General features: G+C 41.0%; 1 protein-coding gene across 11 annotated transcripts in view; it reads left to right on the forward strand.

Annotated features, from left to right (window-relative positions):
- Nucleotides 1-25349, forward strand: part of LOC122557714 (liprin-beta-2-like) — a 274073-nt gene that overhangs the window by 214541 nt on the left and 34183 nt on the right. For 8 of the 11 annotated variants that reach the window (XM_043705608.1, XM_043705616.1, XM_043705617.1 and 5 more), the window contains 9 exons: nucleotides 1159-1270; nucleotides 7671-7703; nucleotides 11685-11746; nucleotides 12373-12445; nucleotides 14031-14137; nucleotides 15075-15139; nucleotides 19590-19650; nucleotides 20591-20629; nucleotides 24458-24626. In XM_043705608.1, coding sequence (XP_043561543.1) covers nucleotides 1159-1270; nucleotides 7671-7703; nucleotides 11685-11746; nucleotides 12373-12445; nucleotides 14031-14137; nucleotides 15075-15139; nucleotides 19590-19650; nucleotides 20591-20629; nucleotides 24458-24626 — 721 coding nt within the window. The remainder of the gene's footprint in view (nucleotides 1-1158; nucleotides 1271-7670; nucleotides 7704-11684; nucleotides 11747-12372; nucleotides 12446-14030; nucleotides 14138-15074; nucleotides 15140-19589; nucleotides 19651-20590; nucleotides 20630-24457; nucleotides 24627-25349) is intronic. The other 3 variants (XM_043705613.1, XM_043705619.1, XM_043705614.1) reach the window with 2 other exon arrangements.

A 25349-nucleotide genomic window follows, 5' to 3' on the forward strand; every position in this document is an offset into this window, starting at 1 on the left:
TTCCTGAGTTTCCTTGGAGATTCATTCCAACAAAGGGAAGCCTGGGTGAGGAGCCATGGGACAGCTAGCAACCAATGTTACAAAGAGGAAAGAAAAAGATGAGGCACACTGGGAAGTACTGATTTAATGTTCTCAAGTTTGATTTTTAAAGTCTTTGGTTGGAGTAGCTATAGAAGTTGAAATAAGAAGACCACATTCCAGGAATCAATGTCAGTAATCGAAGAACACGTAAGCTCATCTCTAAAATTTGTCTGTCATAATCGTGGAACCCCCTGCAAATATTGGCAAATTTCCAATTGAAATATTTGAAAGGTTTAATAAGGTGATCCAATGTGCTAATATTATGCAATACACCAGGTTTGGACTTATCTAAGTCGGATGTTTTCATTAAGGAACAACAATATTTGGTGATCTTGACTATGATACAGTAGAAGTTTTTAAAATTATTTATGAATGAGTCAGCAAGGTGTAACCTTTGGCTGTTATGGTATTCAACACGCGGGATTTGTTTTTTGACCATAAAGATTCTATTTAATTGTGAGATGTATTTTAAGTCTACTCTGAACAGTTGAAAGTTTGAACTAATCAGATGATTGAAATGTACATCATTCCTCTCTTTTCCGTCCACTCCACCCCCACCCCATCCCAAACCAAAGTTGGCATTTTATAAGCACAAGGCCAAAAATTATTCTGTCACGAGGTGGCTAAAAACCAATTTATAACATGGGTCCATTGTCTTGCCCAATGCTCCTCTTCATGTTTTTGCAATGTCCACTGACATCTCCCTGCAATTGTCTTTTTCCTTTTGTCCCCAGTCCCTTTCCATCTGTTTCCCTTCCCTGCCAGCACCTTTTTCCCTGCTCCAGTCTTTATCAGTAAGACCACATCCTGACTTTTGTGGTTGGCCTGATCTCTGTTACACAGGTTGAATCCAACACCCTTTCCACCCTGATGCCTGGTGTACTCTGTTTTACATACAGTTTTCACATTGACTTGACCTTTTTGAACATAGCTCTGATATTTCTTCTGTCAGAATAGCTTTCCCCAATAGAAACAGTGGAAGCAAATTTGTTCGTTGTGTTTGATGTTTTGAAAGATGTTTTGAGGTTTTGGCAACAATTTGATGTTTTGATAATTTCATTTTTCTTTTATCTTCAGGCTGAAATAGAAGATCTGAAGGAGCAGTTAACCATAAAAGATTTTGAAATTGAGCGATTACAGAGCCAGCTTTCCTCCAGAGCTTCTGTACAGAGTGATGGCTCTGACAGAGGTAGGAAAGGCCTGCATCAACCAACTTCAGCTGTACACAGTAAAAACAGAAAATGTTGGGAAATACTCAGCAGGTCCAGCAGCCCTTGGAACAAGAGAAAAACAATGGCCCAGATATTCTCCGGTGGTCAGATAGTTGTTGGAGCAGTGCAGACTGGCTTTGCACCTTGGGTCCATATGGAATCCCAAACAGTGCAGGAATTGCCCAAAGAATTGAGGATTCAGGGAAGTAATTCCCCTGCTTCTGGAACAATTGTAGGGGGGGGGGGGAAGCTGATTTAATGTCAGAGGCAGAATCAGAAGATTCTATCTCCGTTTAAGATAATAGTTACCCCAGAAAAGTTAGAGGATAAAAAACCCACTCTAACTTCTAGGTAATCATTAAACTGAAAACCTAACACTCCACCTTCTGATGCTTTAGACCTCCTGGACCTCTGATAATCTGCACCTCATCTTCTCCAATTGGAATCTAACGCTAATCCAGATCAGCTCAGAGCCAACATTCCCCTCCTGTTGGCTTCACCTCCCGAACAGCGGGCCATCACGCCTTGGCTGCTGGTCAGTTCCATCTGGGATCTGACAGCCCCTGGCTACAAGCCTTATTCCTGGGCTTCAACCATCAGGCACTGAACACCCCAGCCCCCTCCCCCAACATCCCAAACCAAATACCCCTTGGCTTGTTAAAAGATCCTGCCATGTCTGATGTCATAGAATCGTACAGCACAGGAGAGACCCATCAGCATATCATTATCCTTGCCTCACCCAAAATGCCACGAGAACCCCTCTCATCCCGACTCCAACAAGGTTCACTCTCCTGGCTCTCCATACTCTAAGCACTCCGTCAGTTCCCTGGCACACTTAATCACATGCACACACAAACTCCACACTGTTTATGTACTTGCCCTATCACAGGAGCTGTCAGTGATTGTTGAGCATTTAAATCATAGAATGCAGCACACTGCTGCTGAAGCTGTTGTGGTTTCTACATCGATCCTTTGTGGATTCCTGGGCAGGTTTGTAACAATAGGCACTGTCCAGGAATCTCCACTGTAGAATCCATGAGAAGTTAAGTGGGTAAGTTTTAATCCAGTTGGGTATGGAAATAGGTTTTCTGACCCTGATCCAAGTATCTGGATCAAAGTCAATCTCCCTGGAGCGTCGGAGGCTGAGGGGTGACCTTATAGAGGTTTACAAAATTATGGGGCAGGGATAGGATAAATGGACAAAGTCTTTTCCCTGGTGTCGGGGAGTCCAGAACTAGAGGGCATAGATTTAGGGTGAGAGGGGAAAGATATGAAAGAGACCTAAGGGGCACAGAGGGTGGTACGGGTATGGAATGAGCTGCCAGAGGAAGTGGTGGAGGCTGGTACAATTGCAACATTTAAGAGGCATTTGAATGGGTATATAAATAGGAAGGGTTTGGAGGGATGTGGGCCAGGTGCTGGCAGGTGGGACTAGATTGGGTTGGGATATCTGATCGGTATGGACGAGTTGGACCAAAGGGTTTGTTTCCATGCTGTACATCTGACTCTGTCATTGAATCATGGAATAATACAAAAAAGAGACCCTTCAGCCCATTGTGTCAGTACTGGCTCTTCAGTAGCACTAGCCAATCAGTCTCCCTCTTCTGCTCCTTCTCCATAGCCCTATACAGTTTTCCCTTGATGTCTGTTTCTTCCCTTTCTAACCCCAAGGAACTGGGATGAGTTGTTGCCTCCATAATGTTGTTCTATTGACTGTGATCAGATTTTAACTGAGGTTTATTGCATATCTCCTCTTCAACATATAATCAACAGCTGCATTTATATCATCCTTTTTGTGATTTCAGAGCATCCCAGTGTGTTTTAAAGTCCATTATGACCAATCTACACACACATTTGTCCAACCCACAATAAATGACCTGACCATTTGTTTTAGTTGTGTTGGTTAAGTGATGACTGTCAACCAGGACATTTGAGAGAAGTCATCTGCTCCTCAGAAAAGTAACACAGATTTGTTTCAAACTACCTGGGAGGGCAGGCTGGGACTAGGTTTTGTAATGGGTAGGATGGAGATCAGTGTTGATCTGAACTGGCCATATACATGTTTCAATATTGCTAACGAGAGATATGAAGTTAAACCCTTTTGCCTTGCACTTCTAACTCAGTCACAGTTCTCATTCATCCATGCAGCACCCCTTCCAGTTACTCCCTCACTCTCACCCAAGGACCCCTAGCACTAATCAGTGAGTCATTCCTTCTCTCACTGCGCACACACACTGGCCCACAAGACGCTCACTCTCTTTCCCCAGCAGATCAACTGTTACTTCCTCATTTCCAAGCCAGTGCCTTCCTAACAGCATTTTAGTCTGCTGCACTTCCAGGCCTCCAGCAGATTGACAGCACTCGTGTTGTGCTGTTCACTGCTCCTCCAATGACAGACAGACAATTAAAAATCACACAACACCAGGTTATAGTCCAATCGGTTTATTTGGAAGCACTTGCTTTCAGAGCGCTGCTCTTTCATCAGATGGTTTACAACCACCTGATGAAGGAGCAGCACTCCGAAAGCTATTGCTTCCAAATAAACATGTTGGACTATAACCTGGCATGATTTCTACCTTTGTCCACCCCTGTCCGACACTGGCTCCTCCATGTAATGACAGATGGACAGGAGAGAAATGGTCTATGATTGAAGGAGCAGCAGCTTTCAAAATGTCCAGTAGTACTTACCTGTATTTGAACAAAGGCTTGGCGGACCACACAGGACTCCATGGTGGACCACAGTGAGGCACACAGGCCACGTGTAGGAGAAACCTGATTTAGAAATGTTCACTTCTATCTTTGTGTTGTCTTAGTTTTTAATGGGCTGCCTGCCAATGAGCAACACCAGGAAGTACTGGTCATGGAGCTGGATGGAGTATTGTGTCACACCTTGGTCTTAGAAATGAAAGATTCAAGTTTATTTGAACCATCAATTATGGGATCAGAAGTATGGAGTTAAATCTATTTTTTTTGGGCAGGTTTAGGCTCAGATTGATGTTTCATGCCAGTTGCTAGGTTGCACTAATTGCCAATTCTATAGGCCAGGTTGACAAAACAGCTGGAAGCTGAAAATGTGTTGCTGGAAAAGCGCAGCAGGTCAGGCAGCATCCAAGGAGCAGGAGAATCGACGTTTCTGGCATGAGCCCTTCTTCAGGAATCATTCCTGAAGAAGGGCTCCTGCCCGAAACGTCGATTCTCCTCCTTGGATGCTGCCTGATCTGCTGCGCTTTTCCAGCAACACATTTTCAGCTCTAAAACAGCTGGAAGAACAATTTAGATCATGAGAGAGGAACAGAATTAGACCATTTGGCTTTGAGTCTGCTCGACCATTCAATCATGGCTGATATGTTTCTCAATCCCATTCTCTTGCCACCTTCCTGTGATCCTTGAACCCCTTACTAATTGATTTTAAAGTTTTACCACCGGTAATGCTGGTGTTAAATGGAGTTCAATGATGACTTATTTCATTAACTGATTGGATAATTAACTGATAATACCCTCACTCAATGATGAGAAATTGAGAAGACTAGATCTATATTCCCTAGAATTTAGAAGAATGAAAGATAATTGAAACACATACTTGAGGGATTTAATAAGGTAGATGCTGAGAGGCTGTCTCTCCTCTAGTTAAGGAATCTGAAATAGTCGCAGGATGTGGGGTCAGCCATTTTAAGACTGACAGAGAGAGAAATGTCTTCACTGTGTTATGGATGTTTGGAATTATCTACCCCAATACGTTACGGCTGCTTGGTGCTGAGTATATTCAGGACTGAGATAAATAGTTTTTTGAATGCTAAGGGAACTAAAGAATGTGGAAATAATGCAGGAAAATGATTTGAGGTAAAGATCTGTCATAATATTGTTGAACATTTGGAGGTGATGTATAGCCAATTTGTGCTCCTTCAAGTTCAAACGAATCGGGCAGACTCTATAAAAAGGATGCATTTCAACGTTCGTTATTGATATTCAATTGAGGGAACATTTTCTTCGGGTGACTGTGTTGCATCTGACCCATGAGAGTCTGATGCTAATGCTGAATAGGTGAAATGGGAACTGTTTCACGTTGAAATCCATTTTCAACTGAGCGCTATCATCTGCAATTTGAGATAAAATTTCAAGTAAACAATCTTTAAATCTAATATTGAAATTAAGGGAAAGTTAACTGGATCAAATTGATGGCAAAACAAGATGTAGGAATAGTTGCTCTTCTTCAAACTTAGTCACAGTCATAGAGCTGTACTGTACGGAAACAGGCCCGTCAGTCCAAATCGTTCATGCCAACTAGATATCCTAAATTAATCTAGTCCCATTTGCCAGCACATGCTTTTTAAATGTTGCAATTGTACCAGCCTCCTCCACTTCCTCTGGCAGCTCATTCCACACACACACCACCCTCTGCATGAAAAGGTTGCCCCTTAGGGCCCTTTTATGTCTTTCCCCTCTCACTTTAAACCTATGCCCTCTAGTTCTGGACTCCCCCACCCCAGCGAAAAGATTGTGTCTCTTTACCCTATCCATGCCCCTCACGATTTTATAAACCTCTAGAAGGTTACCCCACAGGCTCCAATGCTCCAGGGAAAACAGCCCCAGCCTATTCAGCCTCTCCTTAATTCTCTTGATCAACATCTGCCCAACCTACTGTATAAAAAGCTGGTTACTGATTGTGGGATCCTGTTGTGCATTAGTTCACCTCCATCACAACAATCGTGCACTTTGAAGGTACTCATTAGTTACGAAAAACTTTGGGATGTTGAAGAGTTGCAATAAAGCCCCAAGTCAATGCAAAAGTTATTCTCATTTTAACATCAGAATAACTTGCTGCTTTGGGTACATCAGAACTGTTTGCTTATTCTTGAGATCTGCTACAATCCAGCAAAACCTTAAAGGAATTGTGTCATTGAGTTTTAAGAATTACAGCCATGTTTTTAGTTATGATTTCAGGGTTTCCTGCAGCTCTTTGGAGTTCGGCCAGATTGGTTATTTTGCTTTCCAAAAGTAACATTGTGACAATTTAGAATGATTTAAATTACCAAGGATGTAGGAACTGGAGACTGTTCAACTCCTTGATTATACTTCACCATTTCATTAAATCAGGACTGATCTTTACCTTAACTCTTGAACCTATCAGTCTCGGGTGTTAAAATGTTTAATTGACTCCCTATCTCCAACAGCATTTGGAAGGGAGTGTGTTCCAGACTTCTATCACTTTTTTTTTGTTCAAAGGCTTGTCTGACATTATCGCTGGAGGGCCTAGTTATAAATTTAAGACCTCTTTGTTTTGAACTCCCCAGCACAAAGAAATGATTTCTCACAGAAACCTTCAAATCCATGCAATCATCTTAATTCTCCTCTAGTCTTTTCTGGAGGATATACGAGCTGGGTCTATGTAACCTGTCTTTGTCAGTTTAAATCTTTAACCCCAGCAACATTCTGTTGAGCCTGCAGTGCATCTGAGGATTATAAACATCCTTCATGATGTGCAGCACCCAGAAATAAGCACACTGACTAGCGGTTTATTTTTGAAACTGACATAACTGTGGCACCTCCTTTAGTATATTACTTCAGTTCCTTTGAGATGTCAACTAAATCCACTCCATTTTTAGTTATAGTTTGTACCACTCCACTAGCTTTTAGTAATTTCTAACATGGTGATCCGCATAACATGTTGGTCAAGGTTTTAAAACTTCTCCAACTACGCACGATACTGTTTGTGACATTTTACTATATTAAAGGTGCCATGTAAATGCAGGATGCAGTTTTAAAATGGGGTAACTTTGGTAAATTTGAACTAAGTTAGGCTTTCAAATACATCCCCTTGCATCAGCACAAAATTTCTTTGAATTGTTGTTAATTTACTTTGACAGCCCAATACTCTATTCCCCTCCCATTGTGCCTGTGCCAAGTTAGATCATGGCTAGTCTGCATCTCAACTCCATATCCCATGATGTTCTTATCTGACACAATTTATTTTATCAGCTACTGACAGGTAAGGATGGATTAGGACCTGCAGGTAGGATTTAAAACTGTCAGTGCAAACTTTACATTGTTTTGGAACTTTTGTTATTGACAGTATTAATTCTGACTTTGTGAATTCTGTTATTGTGTGGCATAATGATAAAACAAATGAAGCAATTCCTTTTAAGGTATTTTAGGGTGATTCTGGGACCAGAGGCTCCCATTTAGGAGCGGGTGGGCTGGGAAGTACTTGTTGGGCAGGCTGTAGATCGTCCCCATGCGGGCCAGCTGTTTCTCTAGCGATAGTATATGGTCGCGGAATCACCCGGTTAATTTTCCCTGTTTGTGGTTTCAACTTCTAATCTTTGCTTTTTGCTCACTCTGATCTTTTCCTCCTTACACTGTTCACCTGTGGCATCATAGAGGACATGTATAGGAGAAGGCTCAAGGAAAAACGTAAGCTTTCACCTCTTTGTGTGTGGGATGGGGTCAATTGGAGCGATTGGGTGATGTGTTTGGATGGATGGGTAGGTGAATGAGTGGGGAATGGGGGATGTGAAGGTATTGTGCTGTGGGGATGGGGAAGGGGTGGGGTGTTGTGGGGAGGGAATTTATGGTTTGGGGGTTTTGGATGTAAAGATGAGCTGAAAAAGGAGTTTATCATGGGAAGGGGAGGTTGGGGTTAGGGTGTTGGGTAGGGAGTAAAGAGGTGCGGAGTTGGGAATGGAGCGATGTTAATGGACCAGGCAGTTGAGGATGGACAGCACAAGTTAAAGTGGAACTGGGTGGTGTTGTGGGATGAAGAGGTTGGGGGAAGGTTGTTGTGGGATGGGGAAGTGTTTGTACTTGAAGTGGGGAATGTACTGTGAAATTTATTGTAAATGTTATCAACGTGAAACTGTTTTGCTCTTTACATGTAGACATTCTTCAAGCAAAATATCAAGGGCACATCCCTTAAACCCATGCAAAAGGCAGAACATGGTTTATTCTGTAGTAGTGTAGGGATAATGTTAGAGAGGGGTTTAAAAATGGCCGCTCCAAAAATGATCAGGAAGCTTTTGGATTATCGTGAGACCCTAAATGATCCATCAATGCCCCTTTAGGGAAGATACCAGCCATCCTTACCCAGTCTGGGATTATATGGCACTCCAGTCCCACAACAACTAGGTTGACTCTTAACTGCCGCCGCCTTCAGAAATAGTCCAGCAAGAAACAGTTGTATCAAACCTGCCATGTCTTCACCACTTTTTCAGGGCATATTGGGATATAGAATTAAGGAGAATGAAATGGGTGGAGGAGTACTTATCAGCAGAGTGAAAGGCAGAGACTCTTTCCCTTTGGAAAACATCAGGCTGAGTTCAAGTCCCAGAGTCAAAAAGCCAAATTTATCTACTGTCACCTTGTAAATTATTTGCCCGAAATGTTCGTTCTCAAGTTTCACACAGGCATTGGACATTATTCTCAATATAAAACTGTTAAGGGAAGGAGTGTGAAAAACTGGAAGATAAGGAAAAAATCCCATGTTAGGATGAATAGGAAAATAAGATCAAATTTGCAATGCAAATCCACCATATATTTAAATTTCCAAATTATTTCCTTTGTTCCTTTAAAGAAAAACCCAAGATGCTATCAATTAATTTAACTCCTTTGCATTTACACATTGCTTTGCCAGAAATGGTGCCTGCTTTTAGCATTGTACATACTTGGTGGCTGCAAGTAATCCGTTGATTTAAGGAAATTTAATAGTGCAATCTATAAAAGGATAAATTAAATCACAATCCTGATAGGAACAGAAGTCCTGCTAATCTTGAACACCTGAAACAGTGCTGAGTTTAATTCTTCACTTTTTCTGCTATCTAACTCCAGCTTGGGTGAAGAAATTTCCAAGATGAGCTGTACACGTTCAAAGGATGTAAAGAGTCATGAGTTATTTTTCACAACTCACCAAGTTGCAATAGTCTGAAGTATCACCGAATTCAAAGATTTTTTTTTCAAATGAACAGTCCAAATCTCAAGTCACGTTGTTTCCAGTGCTCTGTCTGTATATTTACTGGCTAATTTCCATAGATACTGCTGTCACTCCCATTCTAACCTCCTAGGTTTTACGTCCAAACCCAACCAAAGCCCCACTTTCCACCCCCACCCCCACCAAACATTTGACTGTTTGTGTCCATGCTGACTCTTTTGACTCTTAAGGGGAGGTGGTGGTCCAGTGGTATTAGCACGGGACTGTTAATCTAGCGACCCAGGTAATGTTCTGGGGACCTGAGTTTCAATCCTGCCATGGCAGACGATATTTTAATTAAAATTTTAACAAGTCTGGAATGAAGAGTTTAATGGTGACTATGAAACCATTGTTGACTGTCAGGCAAAACCCATTTAGTTCAGTAATGCCCTTTTTCAGGAAGGAAATCTGCTGTCCATACCTGGTCTGGCCTGCATGTGACTCCAGATGCACAGCAATGTGGTTGACCTTGAACCACCTCCTGAGCCATTAGGGATGGGTAATAAATGTTGCCTAGCAACGACACCCTCATGCCGTGAATAAATAAAGGAAAAAATAAATCCATTCCTAATCCTGATCTCCATTCTCTTTCCATTACCCATCAATCTGTCTCCAGTCTTTTTCAAATTTCTCGAGTGCAGCAATGGTTTCTGTCTCAATCACATCCTTTTATGAAGGATTCCGTACTCCCCCAGCCATTTAGGTAAAGACTTCTTTTTTACTCACCCAAAATGTTCCACACTGACCGATCACTTTAAGCTCATGGCTTCATGTTGCTGACTGCTAAGTCATTAGACCTCGCCCTATCAGTGCAGTTTGCATTATTTGCTTTCCAAATCTTCTCAAAACTCGCTTCCCAAATAAAGCAAATAGAATGCTTTCCATAGAATACTGCTGGAGCTACGTGCAATGCTGGTTAGGCCATAGTTGGATTTTTGTGCACAGTTTTGGTTGCCCCAATACAGGAAGAACACAATTGCTCTGGACAGAGTTCAGAGGAGATTTAGAATAATGCTGCATGATTTGAAAATTGCAGCAATGTGGAAAGACTGGCTGGGCAAGGGTTGATTTTTTTTCTTGAAAGTAAGGAGGTTCAGAGGTGACTTGATTGAGGTGCACAAAATCATGAGGGGTTCACATAAGGGAGTCCTATTTCCTCTGGGGGAGCAGGCACAGATTCACGGTGATAGATAGAAGGATTAGAGTGAACATAAAGAAAACATTCCTCATCCAGAAGGTGGTGGACATCTGGACTTTGCTACCAAGTTTAGTGGTTGAGGAAGGGACCGTCAACCTGTTTAAATATACTTGGACCTGCATCTGAAGTACTGTAACCTGCAAGGCTACATACCAGAAAAGGTGGCTAAATATATTTTGGTTGATGCAGAAATGATGGACAGAATTGCCTCTTTCCATGCTCTACCTTGTTTTTAATGATTTAATCTTCTTGGCCTCCTCTCATTCTTTAGAAAGGCCCTTGGTGTCTCAAGTCTCTCCTCGCAGCTATAGTTTCCCAACTCTGGCATCATTTTGGTGAATTTAAGCTGCACATGTTCAGCAACCTAAATATCCTTGCCATAACTGAATTCACAAAACTTCACATACTTAACTGTGGCACAACAATTTCCTTGATGAGGAATGGGTTCTGCGAATGTTGAGGGCTAGCCATATTCCATGAGGGCATGCGGGAAACAATTCAAAATCAAATTGTAACTGAGGACTTTATCCTCACTGCCCAAGCCAAGTTGCAAGATAGCCCATCCCTTGTCAAACCCAAGTGAGGAACTGGGAAAAATTTGTTGCACGCCCATAATGCTGACTTCAACTGGTGAGAGTCTACTGGAACATAATCATTGCTGAGTTATCCAGAAAGATGACGTTCCATCATGCCAATTGAGTTAAATCAGTAAAGAAGTATGTATTTACATTAAGTCTACTAAAGGCTGCTATTTGCATCCAGTAGAATCAGTTTGATTTGCTCATTTGAAGTGAATCCATTGGCTGTATATAATTTATTGGACATCGTTTATTGAGATAAGCTGGCATCTTGCATTTTTGTGCTTTTTCATTTTTTTTTGGTTTCTACACTCTCATTAGTTTAATCCGTTATCAAGCCTGCACAGCGCTCAAAAACTGAGGTTGAATGCTCCAATGAGGACTTTGCCCACCCCACACTGTGCAATGACTGGCTCTAACTCATTTGTCAGGCTCGGTATTTTCACGCCAATTAAATGCAGCTTTGTTGAGTGTTTCAATAACTGAAGTTAGAGATCGTGTTTCCATTCCACGATTTAAGTAGTCTTGCAAATTCAAATAATTAGTTTAAGTTTTCTGTGGCGAAAGTGATTTTTCTGTGGATTTCAAGGAGTCCGAGCGTATGATTGGAAGGTGTGCAAGCCAACAAACTGATCATTTCATTGAATTTGTTGTAGACCAAGAAGTGCAAAGACTAAAGATCGGTTTGGATTCTTTGTTGGCCTCAAATGAAGAAAAGGTAAAGAATAATGTCCATAGACATTCTCCCTATTCCTCACCGTTTTTTTTCACTTTCTCTCTCCTGCCCACACCACAATGTGCAAAAAGGTAATTCCTGATTTCAGGCCAAGATGCATTTTTAAGACTCTGCCCTCTCATGCAATTATGGTTCGGTGGCTAGGATTCTTGTCTCTGAGTCAAAAAGTTGTGGTTTCGAGCTCCACTCCTGAAACCTAAGCACATAAACCAGACCGACATTCCCAAATGCAGAACTGAAAGACTAATGGGGTGGCTGGAGGTGCTGTTGTATAAGATGTTGAATCAAAGACCTGTTTGCCCCCTCAACAAAAACAAATCTATACTATTTCAAAGAAGAGCAAAAGGAGTTCTGATTAACATTTACTTTTAACCTAGCAGTATTTTAAAAACAGATCTGTGGTCTTTAATTACTGTTTGTGAGTGCAAGCTCAAAGAAAATTGGCCGCTGTGTCCCACATTATATCAGTGACTACAATTCAAAAGTATTCCCATGGCTGTTTAAATGATTTGAGCTCTCATGGTATTGAGGAAAGCATTTTAAAAATGTATGCCTTCCTTTTGTTGTGGAGTTGTCCGATTTTCAAAGGTGGTTTTATCCAACAACAGGACCATCGAATAGAAGAGTTGAGTCGCCTATTAACCCAGTGTAAAATGATGAAGCAGATGATGATGGCTCAAGGTAAGGAAAGTGATCAAGTTTCTATCTCATTATGGTCCAGATGAATCAAATTTATTTCTGTCCTTTATTCCAACTACTTGGGCCAGTAGTTATACGGATAGCTTCTGAAGCTGTTATCTGGGAAAGACCAGTGAGGTAATAGGTAGAACTTGTTGGACTGTGTTAGAACAGGGGCAATGGCAGACAAATGGAGCAGATATACTAGTAGATTCCAAGCATCAGAAAGGCTGTACAAAGGTACATTGGTGGCAAGAAGGTTCTGACCAGGAATCACATCAACCAGTAGCAGCATGTCAATTAATTACCTTCATGAGAGCAATTATCCCCTGAGACCATCGGAATTTAATGGTTGCTGAAGAACTAAGTGAGCCTCCCATGCCTCCCTAAGCTGCCCACCAAACCATTCCCAGGTCTGCTTCAACATTTGGGTTCCTTAGATTCACGGCCAGCCAGTTTCCCCATCGAGGTCCCCAATATCAGTAAGCTTGAAGGGGGTGCTGAATGGCTCATTCCGCCTACAATTCCTCGACCAATCACAGTCAATCTGCTTGGTTTACATTGAAACAAAACTTGGCAACTAACTGTCAATCATCACCTAACTGGTCCATTCTCCATTGGCACTGCTTCTATCAATCAGAGTCTACTTGCCAACCACTCATTTCTTTATATGCAATATAAAATATTATTTCCGCCTTATATTTTATTTTCCCTGATGAGTGTATGTTAAACTTTTGACAATGAGTCTTTTCTTAGCAACATTCTTATTCTGCACTGACAAACAGGTATAGAACATAGAACATTACAACGGAGTACAGGCCCTTCAACCCTTGATTGTTTCACAGATCAGTGAAGCCCATCTAACCTACACTATTCCATTATCATCCATTTGTTTACCCAATGACCGTTTAAATCCCCATAAAGTTGGCAAGTCTACTACTGTTACTTAAATATTCCTGTACTCCAAATATTATAATATGGTCAATACTTTTGAGGTTTTCCACTGGAATATTATAAATTTATGAATGGGTCCTATTATGAACTCACCAGGTAAAGACAAAGGGTCCTAAATGAGTGTGTCACTATTTGCATCCAAGATAATTAATAGATGGGCCTCCGGAATGTGTCAGTATTGATGGGGAGGTCCCCAAGAAGAAACTGAGCATGAAGTTGTTGGGTTATCATAGAAATCCAACTGGTTCACCCATGTCCTTTAGTGATGGAATCCTGTTGTTTTGAACCAGTTCACACCAATGTGGTTGATTCTTAACGGCCCATCAAAGTGGTCTAGAAAGCTCCAGCGAAATCCTTATATGGAATGGAATTGTGAGAGTACCATAACCTCATCAGTGGCAGAAGTTCAAGAAGACGGTTTGTCCACACTACCTGAATGGGCAGTTATGGATGGGTAATAAATGCCAGTCTTACATGATAGTCATTTCACGAGACTTCAGAAAGAACAAGGTGTGATCCTGCAATGAGCAAAGTGAGGTAGTCTTATTTAAAAATAATTACAGAGACAGTGAAATTGACCATTTGTTAACTGAAGAAATATTCAGCAAAATTGTCGAATAACATTTTATTTCAGGGTCTTCTGAAAGAATACTAACAGGGAGCAGTGAAGAAGAGTTAAGTGGCTGTTCAATGAATGCTACTCCCACCAAGGTGGCTCACTCAGAAGTAATGAGACCAGAGGTAACAATTATAACATTGCCTTTTAAAGAATGCCTATATTTCAACTTAAGTGTATAAATTAAAAAAAAACTATTCTTTTTATTGTTCAATAAAGTCAAAATGTCTGGTGCTGGGAAAGCACAGCAGGTCAGGCAGCATCTGACGATCTTAGGCTGAGGCATTTATCCTCCTGCTCCTCGGATGCTGCCTGACCTGCTGTGCTTTTCCAGCAACACATTTTTCAGCTCTGATCTCCAGCATCTGCAGTCCTCACTTTTTCTCCAATAACCAGAGCCATTTTCCCTCATACCAGGTATGACGCCTCAATTCCCATTAGCTCCAACCTTTAGCTAGGGCTCCTGATGCGACACACGCTCAAATACTGCCCTGATGTTGAGCAGTCACTCTGCTCAAGTTCAGCTCCTTTGTTCACTTAGAACAATATTGTAATGGGATCAGTGATCTTGGCAGAATCTAAAATAAGCACCAGTGAGGTGGGTAATCCTATGTAAGTGCCACTGGTCATACTGTCAAAGACATTTTCAATTGACAATCAAGAATAATGCACAAAGGTGGAATTGATCTCTGGAGTTAATTATGATCTTAGTAAATTGATGAGCAAGCTTGAACCATCTTCTCCAGTATTTATATTCATTTGAATTGGGAAGGTCACTGGACAAATTTTCATTTAATCATAGTGAATCCATGATACTGTAAGTTCTGACATGTTGAAATGTCACCTTGTTAAAAATCCATACAATCATGAAGTTGTCAGAAGCATTGTGTTAGAAAGAGTTTAGCTTCCACATCACAAAATGGACATTAGAATGATGCTTTTAAGTTTGTTAAAGCACTGCACACACTTTTCGACTCTGGTCTCCAGCATCTACAGTCCTTCCTTTCTCCCATGTGTTCAATAAAGCCAACCATTCGAAATTTCTCTCCTGTTTCAATCCAGGTCTCCCCCAATATCTCCTCAACTCCAGTGGGACTTCCCTTGACACCAGTCGAGTTTGAAATGAGGTATGAAAATTCAGCTGTGAATTTGTTGTTGAGGAGAGATCATGAAAAGGGAAGAGTGAATGGGTATTTGCAGCAAGAATCATAAACTGGGAAAGAGGAAATTCTTGTAATAGTGGGATTAACTTTGTATTTTTTTAAATTCATTTGTGGGACATGAACATTGCTGGCTGGGCTAGCATTTATTGTCTGTTCCTTGAGAAGGTGGTGGTGAGCTGCTTTCTTGAATCACTGCCTCAAGGCAGGAATTCCGGGATTTTGATGCAGTGACAGCAAAGGAACAGCAATATATTTCCAAGGCAGGTGAATGGCTTGGAGGCAAAACTTGCAGGTGGTGGTGTCCACATGTACCTGCTGCCTCTTGTGCTTCTAGATGGAAGTGGTGATGGGTTTGAAAGGTGCTGTCTAAAGATCTTGACATTTCTGTAGTGCATCTTGTGGATGGTTGACAATAGTATTACTGAGCATCAATGGTGGAGTGTCTGACTTTATGAAGTGCGAGTCAAGCGGATAGCTTTGTTCTTAGTGTTGGATCTGCATTCACCAGGCAAAGGGAGAATATTCCATCACACTGCTAAGCTGTGTCTTGCAAATAATGGACAGGCTTTGGGAGTCAGGAGGTGAATTACTTGCTACAGTATTCCTAGCCTCTGACCTGCATTTGTAGCCGCTATTTATATGTGGACACCACTTCAGTTTCTGGTCAGTTGCAAACCCTACGATATTGATAGTGGGGGATTCAATGATGGATAATGCCATCGAATGTCGAAAGGCGGTGATTAGATTTTCTTTTTGTTGAAGATGATCATTATCTATTTCAGTGGTGTGAATTTTACTTGCCACCTGTCAGCCTAAGCCTAGATGCTGTCCTAATTTTGCTGCATTTGAACATCAGTCTACAATTAAGCAAGCTGGACAAAACAGTTTTTCTCCCAAATAGCCAGTTACGACATAACACCACATGATCAGATTCTTGAAATGACATTCCAATATACACATGCACAAGCGCACAACTACAATGAACACATGTGTAATAGTACACGCAAACGTCAATCAGTATGACTTTCTGAAGAATGTCAATTCTTGTGTGGCTGTTGTTACACCTCAGTCGTATTTTTCTCATTGGTTTCTCTGGCTGTTCCTTCCCCATCAGAAAATAATTTGTGGTGGCTGTTCCATCTCTCATTCAAAAATGATAGTTCTTTTCTGTTTTTATGTAGTATGTTTTGATAAACTGGTTTACCACCTCGCTTAGAATCAGTGGCTCTGGTTTTAGAAGTCTTTTTTTTCACCACCTTCCTTTTGTAATGACTCAAATTATCGATTTGTTTACAGTTCCTTGTTGAGCTATTTCATTATTTAGAACCTTTCCTAATTCTTTGGTGAAGTGGTTTAAAGATGACAAAAAAAATCAGACTGAGGGGTTTCACAGCTCTGTACAATCTCTTCACCAACTATTACCACCAAGTTCTTAAGTCATTTTGTGATTTCTGCTGGGGGCTTTTCCGCCCACTTATTGATGAGGCTTTCGAGCTGAGATTTTGAACGTGGAAAATTACTTCAACATCTTAAGTCTCCTTAATGTTAAGAAAATATTTTCAGTATTAATCATTCTTTCCCTTCCACTAACAGACAATTTACAGTCCAGTAATATTCATCGACCCTTTAATGAGAAATTATGCATTTAAAGATCCATTTTCACCTCCTTTTTAATATCTGTGCTCTAGAGACTTCTGTGATTCCAATGTTCAGATTTTGGATTGGTGACCGTAGCACTTGCTCAGTTTATTGAGGTTGTGTTCCAGAAAATACTGTGTTTTTTTTTTCCCCGCATGCAATATCACTGGGATGAAACACCACACTTCCTTTTGTATGAAAACATCAGGTTTAGTAAGGTCACACCATAGAGTGGTGGTGCTACCTTCTTCAGCTTGCTTGTTCTGAAGCATTTGTTTGAGAAGTACCAGATGGGCATTAAACGTCAATGAAGTACTGATTTGTTGAACTCTGATGTTACAACTGTATTTTCCACTGTCCTGTGGTTTAGCTTTGCGAATAAGCAGCTTAACGATGGATCCTTTTACTCACTTTCATATTTGGCACTTGGCTGAATTAGAGTGGATCCATTTATCCATGTACTGCTGTATCCAACCTGCTGATGTCACAATGCAGCATGACAGTATCATCCTCTTGAACTTTTTTGTCCTTAAGCTTTTGCTTGAAGGTCATAGGCAACTGTCAGGTGAGCTTATGATTGTGCGCTAGCAATGTCACAGGTTTCGTGGTCATTGTTGATCAAATCGAGCAGAATAATTGTAAGGCTTGTTAAAGTTCCACCCTGGTTCAATTCATACTTCTAATTTGGTTTGATTCCAGCCTTGACCCCTGATCTAATTCCATAAGGCATTGATCTAGCTTTGCAACATTCACTACCTTTTTAAAGATGCCACTTCGTACATACTCTTATTACGATTTTTGAGGGTTACTGCGTTATATGATTCAGCTGCTTCTGATACACACTTTCAGGTATCAATGGAACTGTTGCTTCAGTGTCCACCTCTGTTCTTACTAATTTGCCATTTAATGGAAGAGTGACCTAGTATCCGTAGGTGTCACCAGCAATGACTAGCATGTTTAATAACAATTCCTCTTTATACTATAAATCTCTACTTTTCTTTTTGTACCATATAGGTTTTCTTCCTGCTTTTTGGTTTCTGCACTTTCACTGTCATTTGTGTTTCTTCCTCAAACACAAGGAACATTCAATGCGTTCTTTTTTGCCAATTTCTGCATACAACATCTATATAACAGCAATTTGCTGCTGCGTAACGTCTTTTTGTTTTCCACACCAGTGGTAGTTTTCAGTCAGTTTTGCTGTTTGTCTCTCAGCTCCTATTTTGTGAGTGCTCATGCTCAAGCCTAGCTGTGTTGAGTTTCCTTCGTCATTAATTCCATTGAGATTGCTCTTTCCAGTCCAGGTTTCTTCGAGACCAGGTTCCTCTTCATCTGTAATCTCTTTGGGATGTTTTCATATTTTAAAACGGTCAGTCTCTGGTTGCTTCAGTTAAGATTTCCAAACTCTCAGTATGCTGCCGGCCTCTCTTAAAATTGCTATGAACTGGGAGGTAGATTCACATCATACTGGTTGAGTTTGTGGAAACTAAATCTTTCAGCAATCACCGATTTAGTTTTGGTGAAAAATTATGCTGTAGGACTCCTACTATTTCTTAATAAATTTTTGAACCCGACTTCTCTGTAGCAGACAGAGGATAAGATCTCTCCCATAATACACAGGAATGACTGCTTCAATTTTGTTAGCTTAATCAAAACAATTAAATCTCTCTGCATAGGACTTCCAGCTGTCTGGTATTTTCATAATATGGTTCCACAGTGCCAATGTTTCCTTCCATTTTTATATGGAAAGAGTCAATGTAGCATGATATACCCTCAACATTTTAGTGCTACCACGTTCCAATTTAAAACAAACTATTTGTGAGGGTGTTTCTATACTCCTGGCTCAACATTTCCCTCCATGTAGGGTATTCATGCCTGTTCCTTCAGGTGGAGCTTCTCTTAAATTATTTTTGTTATTCACACAGACTGTACCTATCTTTTCCTCTTTTTCAAAGTGCCTCTGAGATCTGCATTGAGGGCCACAATTTTTAATGAGGTAGGGGATTTATTAAGGTGTTTACTCTAAAATGCAGCAAGCTAAGCTAAACCGTTCCCCTCCAAAATGGCTGAGATTGTCACATGATTGTATTATTAAAGTGACAGTCCAATACACACAATTAAATACACAACAGGAAAGTCATTGAAACATCTGAAGGTACTTTGATTGTTCAACCAAATGCTGTTGCTGGCAATCAAAATCATCTTGATCAGAGGGAGACTTTAGCAAATGTCTTAAAGGAGGAGTCAGACATGCAAAGGATTAAGAAAGGAGTTTCAATGCTTGTGATCCACAAAGCTCTTCCATCTGGAAGGACGAGGGCAGCAGATTCCTGGAAATACCTCCATATACAGGTTCTCCTCCAACCCACTCCTCATCCTGACATGGAAATATATTACCATTACTTCAACATCTCTGGGTCAGACAAGACAGACACCATTGTGAGACTACCTACTGCAAATGGACTTTAGCAGTTCAGTAAGGCAGATCACCACCTCACCTCAAGGGAAACTAGTTCCAGGCGTTAAATGTTGGCCCAGTCAGTGATACACCCATCACATGAATGAATAAAATAAATAATTCTGAACAGCTGAGATTTTCACATTTTCAGTTTTGTGTTCAGATTTCTAGCATCTTGCAACAATTTGTTTTTATCAGGCTTACTTTGCTATTTATCCAGATCTGTGAAGGGTTTTCATTTGGACTCTTGCAGTATGTAGAGTCCTAGATCAATTTATTTGTACTTCCTGCACATTTGTGTTTCTTTTTTAAATCCCACAGGATACAACCACGACAGACCTCAGCCAGCTTAGATGAGCTGAACAGTGGGCAAACTGAGAAGGTTAGAGCATTGGCTATTCACACTAATGGACTATTATAGGTTTGCAAAATAGTCTTGAGTTCAGCTCTGTCTTCCCTGTCAAAGCATCTTCCGGGATGCTTAAACGTAAAAGGTGCATCTTATGTAATAGTGATGAGAACACAAGACCTGGAATAAAAAGGTGACATTTTAAAGCAGTACCTAAAGAACTCAGACTAGGTCATTAGAGCATTGAGAGCAAACATGGCTTCAGTTTATGCTTCAACTGATTGATTGATTTATCCCACAATACTGCACTGGGAGCCTCAGTATAGATTTTTGTGGTCAAATCTCGGGAAACGGGGCCTGTATCCACAATAAAATGTTTAGATGATGCACGCTTAGTCTAAAAATTAGGGCAAGGCTGTTCATGAATGCTCTTCCACAAACACCGGTTGCTGCTAAATCAGTTGTTTATTTTAAGTCCAAGATAAATCATTTCTGTTAAGCAAAGGTATCAAGGGATATAGACCAGAGGCAAGTGTTGGAGTTTGGCCACAGATCATCCATGATTTCATTGAATGGCAGAAGAGGCTTGAGGAAATGAATAGCTTACTCCTGTTCCTATGTTCCTATAATCTTGAAATAAGAGCTGGAGCATTCTGGAGTAAAATCAGGAAACAGTCTTCCATGAAAAGTGGTGAGAGATCCAAAACTCATTTCTCCAAAAGAACTTGATGATATTGCATTTCCCTTGGCTGTGATTCTTTGGAATCTGTGTTGGTACACCACCCATTTACTCAAATATTGCTCATAGCATCAGATCCTCCATTTCCAACAGCATTCAAAACTGATGTCATTTGTATCAATGTTTATTCCAGTTTTGTGCAGTAAAGCTATCTGTGTATACTAACAAGATGTCAATATTAATTTTTTTCATCAATCCATGCTCTTGCCTTTCTCCCTTCCTGCATATCAACAGCTCTCAGTCTTGGAAAATGAAGAGTCTGCACATTCTGAGGTATTAACTCATTTACTTAACCTCTAACTTCCACTGGTTCCACTTCTTTTTGCTGATGTATTATTGTTCTTTCACTTCATTGTCTATATGTGTGCACATTTTATGGAAAAGTGAGTTTTGAAAGTAGCATTCCAAACTTGATGGTTAGTGCCCCGCCTCCCCTAATTAAACATCTGGAATATTTTAATGCAGAATTAACTTATTTCTGTCTTTTCTAAAAACTGACTTTTTCTGACAAAGTCCTTGTTCCGGTCCTCACTTTATCCTCGGGATGTGGGCCTATTATCTAAGATGATTATTGACCATCTCTAATCCTGGTAATGTGGTGGTGAGCCTTTGGCATGGACCACTAAAAGCAGTTTTTAATGTAAATAAGGGGTGCTAAGATTCAACAAATTTGGTATAGGACGGAGGTCATGTTTAGACCACACCAGGAAAGGATGGGAATTTATTCTCTTTAAGGTGTGTTAGTCGATCAGTTGGATTTTTACAACGATCTGATTAGATTTCAAACTCAGATATTTTCGGTGGATTTAGGTCCATGGATCACTAGTTCAGTAAGTTTGTCCACCTACAGGGATGTTGTGGTTATGAGAATCTTTTCAGAATGCATGGAAAAAAGATTGGGAATCCTGAGGGACAGGATGTACATGTATTTGGAAAGGCAAGGACTGATTAGGGATAGTCAACATGGCTTTGTGCTTGGGAAATCATATCTCACAAACTTGATTGAGTTTTTTTTTGAAGAAGTAACAAAGAGGATTGATGAGGGCAGAACGGTAGACGTGATTTATATGGACTTCAGTAAGGCGCTCGTCAAGGTTTCCCATGGGAGACTGGTTAGCAAGGTTAGATCTCATGGGATACAGGAATAACTAGCCATTTGGTTACAGAACTGGCTCAAAGGTAGAAGACAGAGGATGGTGATGGAGGGTTGTTTTTCAGACTGGAGGCCTGAGACCAGTGGAGTGCCACAAGGATCGATGCTGGGTCCTCTACTTTTTGTCATTTACATAAATGATTTGGATGCGAGCATAAGAGGTACAGTTAGTAAGTTTGCAGATGACATCAAAATTGTCAAGGTGTAGTGGACAGCGAAGAGGGTTACCTCAGATTACAACAGGATCTTAATCAGATGGGCCAATGGGCTGAGGAGTGGCAGATGGAGTTTAATTTAGATAAATGTGAGGTACTCCATTTTGGGAAAGCAAATCTCAGCAGGGCTTAATGGGAAGGTCCTAGGAAGTGTTGCTGAACAAAGAGACCTTGAAGTGTAGGTTCGTAGCTCCTTGAATGTAGAGTCGCAGGTAGATAAGATAGTGAAGAAGGCATTTGGTATGCTTTCCTTTATTGGTCAGAGTATGGAGTACAGGAGTTGGGAGGTCATGTTGCAGCTGTACAGGACATTGGTTAGGCCACTTTTGGAATATTGCGAGTGATTCTGGTCTCCTTCCTATCGGAAAGATGTTGTGAAACTTGAAAGGGTTCAGAAAAGATTTAAACGGATGTTGCCAGGATTAGAGGATTTGAGCTATAGGGAGAGGTTGTATAGTCTGGGCTATTTTCCCTGGAGTATCAGAGGCTGAGGTGTGACCTTATAGAGGTTTATAAAATCCCTGTGGTGGGGGAGTCCAGAACTAGAGAGCATAGGTTTAAGGTGAGAGGGGAAAGATATAAATGAGACCTAAGGGGCATCGTTTTCACACAGAGGGTTGTGCGTGTGTGGAATAAGCTGCCAGAGGAAGTGTAGGAGGCTGGTACAAATGCAACATTTAAAAGGCATCTGGATGGGTATATGAATAGGAAGGGTTTGGAGGGATATGGGCTGGGTGCTGGCAGGTGGGACTAGATTGGGTTGGGATATCTGGTCAGCATGGTCGAGTTGGACCGAAGAGTCTGTTTCAGTGCTGTACATCTCTATGACTCAATGTCCTCCAGTACTTCCAATAATAACTGTATTGAAATATTGTCATCGTTGTAATGTGCAAGAAAGCAGATAATTTGTTGCAGAGTATAGTCCCACAACATTCATAGTTAAGGTGCATTTTGGTCTGATTGCATTTTTGCTGCCAAGAGGATGTTCTGGATCTTAGGGGGTTATAATCTCAGGGTGAGGGGTCAGCCTGAGTTAAATTTGAACTTCAGTCATAAACATATTAAATGGCAGAGTAGGCTTGAGGGGCAGTATAACTGATACTAATCTTTGTTCTTATGTTTCTTGTAGTTAAATGTGGAAGTTGCAAGTGGTTAAAGAATTAAGGCACCTTAAAAAAGGAGAAAGAACTGTATTCCTGTATCATGTTGTACTACCCAAGGCCATTCCAAGATGCTGTACAGCCAGTGAAACATTTTAAACTTGTCAGCAACCAATTTTCCATCCGGTTCCTTCAAGCAACAACGTGATAATGACCAGAATAGTTTCCTACTTTTTACTCATGTTGGTTGAGGTGTAAATGTTGTTCCAAGACAGTGGGGAGAAATGCAGGATGGTCATTTTGTTCGTGTGTTCGTATGTGATCTTGAGTTGCTTTATTTACACAGTCCTCTATTAGGAGGTGGAACATGTTCCGGATCCAGTCTCTGGCCATGACCTCAAGGGGTGAGAGTTGCACCATTCCCTCCTCTCCATCTCAGCAATTTAGCTTCCTCCTAGTGACATAGAGGCACAGTTAAGAATCATCCCTGAGCCACTTAGCAGGGCATGAGGCTAAACCTGCAACGTGTTAATCACCACCATCTTAGCCTCTGTGATTTGAAGGACTGCAATTGGTTTTGATTGCACCTATTCTCCTGTGAGCCAAAGTCTACCAAATTAGCAATGTTCATCCCACTATGAAATTGTTTTCAGGTATTCTAGATAGGCCCCTAAAATGGACAATGGGCTCCTTAAATAATTGAGAGGCATCTGGCCTGTAAATGTAATGTTTAATCATGGCTATTTGTGTATTCTCTTGAGCTTTGTATAGCGTTACTATACGGAGCCAGAAGGGAGATCCCAATCCCATTTGAAAAATAAGATCCTGGCTGTCACCTGTGGTTTATCTATTAACTCCAATGACCTGGAAATTCCAAAGGGCTGGAAATCTAGAAAGCCAACCTTCACCACAACTGACCACCTAATGTTCCTGCAAGTGGGAGGCTGAGGGGTGACCTCATAGAAGTTTATAAAATCATGAGGGGCATGGATAAGGTAAATAGATGAGTTTTTTTTTTCCTGAGGTGGCGCAGTCCAGAACTAAAGGGCATAGGTAAGAGGGGAAAGATTTAAAAAGGACCTAAGAGGCAACTTTTTCATGTAGAGGGTGGTGCATGTATGGAATGAGTTACCAGAGGAACAGGTGGAGGCTAGTACAATTACAACATTTAAAAACCATCTGGATGGAAATATGAATAGCAAAGGTTTCAAGGGATATGGGCCAAATGCTGGCAAATGGGACTACATTAATTTAGGATATCTGGTCAGCATGGACGAGTTGGACCGAAGGGTCTGTTTCCGTGCTCTGCATCTCGATGACTCGATGACAGTTGGCTCACAGTATTCTGGAGCTTCACCATCTAGCAGATTATCATGAGGGATCTGCATTGGTTCATAACTGAAGCACAGATTGAATCGTATGGAAAGTAATTGTTCTGACAGATAGCACTTGGTCCTTGTAATTTTATGAACTGGTTGGCGGATCAGTAAAGTGTGTTCCAAAGTTTTTTTTTGCCTATTGATCCTTGGTCATAGTAAGACATAGTGGGTAATCTTGATGGACCAAGTCAGCTTTGTATGCATCTTCATAATGGTTCATATTCATTTAGACGTCTGTTGTCTTTACATGATAGAACAAGCCTTACCCGAGTAACAGCAAATACCAGACCCTTCCAGGAAAACTTTCGCAGTCTAATCACCAGGACAACTCCGAACAGTTCCCACCAAAGCAGAGGGTGACTACTGTCCCAAACACACCACCCGTGAGCCCGGTAGACTCTGAAAACGCCTCCGTCAATCTGAGTATGTATCATTGTAAAACTCGCATCCGTGTTTGTAGATGTTTGCACTACAGGAGGGAAGTAGTTGGCCTATCATGCCTGCACTTGTCCTTTTGGAAAGGATATCCTAAAATTGCTCACAATGCAGCTCAGAAACTGGCCAGTTATGACTCCAGCCCTGGAGAGCTCAGCGTTTTATGCATTCTCTGAGGCTGGAGAGGGACAATGAATGGGCATTGAGTGGTGTGTGTTCAGTAGAAGCAGAAAACACTTGATCAATTCATTAAATAACAATGACTGCTGTGTGTGCAGCTGTTTGCAGATGTCCCAATGAGTTGTTGACCGAACAAGTTTTGCATGTCAGTTGTGCTGAAGGGGATTGGCATGCAAAGTGAATCTCTTTAAAAATAGTAGCTGTACATTTCAAAAGCAACTGACAAACTACCTTGAAAATAACAAATGCTGGAGATCACAGCAGGTCAGGCAGCATCCATGGAGAGAGCAAGCTAATGTTTCAAGTTTATTGCTCTCTCGCTATGGATGCTACCTGACCCCTGTGATCTCCAGCATTTGCTGTTTTCAGTACAGATTCCAGCATCTTCAGTAGTTTGTTCCTATCTGAAGAACTACCACCTTAAGATTTAATAAAAGAAGCTTGTTCTTCACATTTGTGGAGGACTCCAAGAAGGTACTGAAATATCCTGGCAGGAGAGAAACACAATTTGTAGTAGGTTTTACAAGTTGC

Source organism: Chiloscyllium plagiosum, chromosome 16, assembly GCF_004010195.1.
Source record: "Chiloscyllium plagiosum isolate BGI_BamShark_2017 chromosome 16, ASM401019v2, whole genome shotgun sequence".
NCBI lineage: Eukaryota > Metazoa > Chordata > Chondrichthyes > Orectolobiformes > Hemiscylliidae > Chiloscyllium > Chiloscyllium plagiosum.